At 37.3% G+C, this 3,029-nt stretch overlaps 1 protein-coding gene across 2 annotated transcripts in view; it reads right to left on the reverse strand.

Annotated features, from left to right (window-relative positions):
• The window catches only part of LOC107723537 (ADNP homeobox protein 2-like), a 5,575-nt gene extending 4,639 nt beyond the window's left edge, over positions 1 to 936 (reverse strand). For both annotated transcript variants that reach the window (XM_016532217.1, XM_016532215.1), the window contains exons 1-2: positions 677 to 936; positions 211 to 328 (exon numbers count right to left, since the gene is read on the reverse strand). In XM_016532217.1, coding sequence (XP_016387703.1) covers positions 211 to 318 — 108 coding nt within the window. In that variant the 5' untranslated portion in view covers positions 319 to 328; positions 677 to 936. The remainder of the gene's footprint in view (positions 1 to 210; positions 329 to 676) is intronic.
• Between the last annotated feature and the right edge of the window lie 2,093 nt (positions 937 to 3,029).

Consider the following 3,029-nt stretch of genomic DNA (forward strand, 5'->3'; position numbering starts at 1 on the left):
TTTTTTTTTTTTTTTTTCAATATTTTTCTTTTGTCTTTTGCTGTGATAGTTTGTAAGGTACTTTGAAATAACTCAAATAATTTGGTCGTAATGAACTGTAATGCAGTTATGACCTGGAACGACTTCACGTTGTAAAAGAACGTCTGTCAGCCAATCAGAATCAAGCATTAAACAGATGCCGGTATAAACAACATAATTACAATAACCAACCTCCAATAAATCTTGACACTGCTGCATCCCGATGTCACACAAAATACTTTTGACGCGTTTCCTTGGACGTCTTAGTTTTGTCAGGTTCTTCACTGGAATTTGATACATTTTGCTGATCCTGAAAATGAAAACAAAAAACAATACGAAATGTTGAATAGCCTGTCAAATGCACTGCGCTTTCAAACACCAAATTCAGTCTGTTTATTTGGCGAGAATCTAATGCACATTTAAGAGATCTCTAAATTAACAAATTATTGAGGCCTATAACATAGTTATAATAAATATAGCTAGTTGTAACTATGTACCTAGCAAGGTCTGCATTTCAAACCAACCTCGGACATGTTATTATAATTTTTTGAACCAGTCATGCATTTTAAGTAGTATTAAGGCAAGAAAGACCTACATATGTCATTCATTATCCGACCTGTATTAATGACTATGAGGTCTATTCTAAACCTGCGTCTACCTTCAGTATTCTGGCACAGAGCTGCGATTGACTGGATGGATGCCTGCGTGCGTCCGTTTTCTTCCGGCGTCACTGGAAGGCGCGCAGTATGGAATCGGCTACTTCATCGAATGAAGCATCCGGGTTGCGCTCAATCCGCGTTCCTTATTGCCCCGGCGATCGTCTGCTGAAATCTGAACAGAGCGCAGGATTGCCCACTTTTGATTATATCTCACTAAACCATCATCCCACTCCTGCTAAAAAACATGGCGTACAGGAAGACGGGAAGTGACGTTTTCTGATTTACATATTGCATAGTGCAGATCCACCAATGGGAGAAAGGTGGGCTGGTCTTGCCAAGTTGATCAATGTGATAGTCATTGGTGATTGGAATTAACCATAAATCCATGGCTGTGGTCTTGACCTGTGAGGGATGTAGACACACCTGTGGCACAACACCTTCAGAGGTGCCTTTATGGGAAGATGGGCTGATGGAGTCAAGTATGACATGGTGAGAAATGATGAGAAGGCAATAGGAGTGTTGCTTGTTGTCTATTATAATATGCAGAAGATACCTGTTGCAGTTTAGGTGGTCTCTTGCATCAGTTCAATTTAAAACTATTCAGTATTCACAAGTGCAGTGAAGAACATTTATGCATGTACAGAACATATCTGGACTAGGGCTGTCACTAAAGGACCCGGAATGATATTTTATGGGTGGGAGGTCTATCCATTGGTCCCAGTGAATACAAGGACCTAAATGGGCCCCCTATCGTCACAGTGCCTGGGACATTTCCTTACAGTTTGAGAGTAAATAAAAAAACACAGGAACTGCCAACTTCATGCTCATTCATGTACACTCAAAAAAGAAAAGAAAAAAAAAAGACTGAGTTTTACCAAATCCTTTCTTGACCGTGTTACTTAGTAAATGCATCACTTGAACCTAAAGGTAGAGTTCACCCAAAGATGACAATTCTATAATGATTAAACCCTCATGTCGTTTCAAATCTGTGTGACTTTTTTGATTCTGTGAAATATAAAGATATTTTAAGAAATGTCCCAGTGTTTTTCTTTGCCAATTCAATGGAAGTCAATAGTAACCAAAACTGTTTCTTCAAAATATCTTCTTCTACGGAAGAAAGTTAGTTATACAGTTTTGAAACAACATGAGGGTGAGTAATTAATGTCAAAATTCTTAGTTATGATTGAACTATCCCTTTCATTTAATAAAGTAGTTGCAATGAAATAAAAGGTCTTGTCAGCTTTGCTTTACAAGTGTTCTCTCAATATAAAACTGGTAAGAAAAACAGCCAAACTTATGAACACAATACAGGATGTCTCTTTGTGCACAACATGATTATGTGTTGGTATGGAAGATACAGCTTTTTCCACAGTATATATATATATATATATATATATAATTATTTGTTGATTTATTATTTTGTATGTACACATGGAATTCAATTTTCATGCAAACTGAGTGTTGTTTTTTGGTGTCCAGCTCAGTGTCAAAGAACATGGAAACCACAACAAAAAAGCAACTCTATTAAAAATACTGATCAAGTTCATTATACTAATGTTATGTTTGGAATGAGAATGCAATTATACACAAATTGCAAGTAAAATTATGTTGTAATGCACTGTTCAAATGCATTCAGACTTCCACCTCCAAAAATGATTATGCTGTTTACTCAGTTTCCTTAATTAAAATGAGCTAATACAACACAATTCTTGAAAAGACTATTTCATTGTGTGCAGACCACTTTAATTGGTAAAAATATATGCTTGCTTAAAGGGTTAGTTCACCCAAAAATGAAAAGTAGCCCATGAATTACTCACCCTCAAGGCATCCTAGGTGTATATGACTTTCTTCTTTCAGACGAATCCAGTCGGAGTTATATTAAAAATTGTCTTTGATCTTTCAAACGGTTTAATAGCAGTCAGCGGGTGTTGCAGTGCATCAGTCCAAAAGAAATGAAATAAAGCGCATTCATCCATAATAAAAAGTGCCTCACACGGCTCCGGGGGGGTGAACAAAGGCCTCCTGTAGCAAATCGATGCGTTTTTGTAAGAAAAATAACCATATTTAAAACGTAATAATCAATTTAATCTAGCTTGCGCTCACTGTTGTACACGGAAGCAGCTCCGGGTGGTTGACGTAGGACGTCGGCGTTGCGCATGCGCCGCTCAGAAGTTACGAACGCGGAAGCGCAGGTGAGAGATCAAAACAAAACAACGGTCATACAAAAACGCATCAGTGTTTATGTTTATTTGACAAAAAAGTAGTGAATACACTCTGTTCGTCAAGGATAACACAATAAAGTTTAAAACAAAACTTATTTCCATTGTGGTCCTTGATGTAAAGCACAAACTT

Source organism: Sinocyclocheilus rhinocerous, unplaced genomic scaffold, assembly GCF_001515625.1.
Source record: "Sinocyclocheilus rhinocerous isolate Xijiao unplaced genomic scaffold, SAMN03320098_v1.1 scaffold241, whole genome shotgun sequence".
NCBI lineage: Eukaryota > Metazoa > Chordata > Actinopteri > Cypriniformes > Cyprinidae > Sinocyclocheilus > Sinocyclocheilus rhinocerous.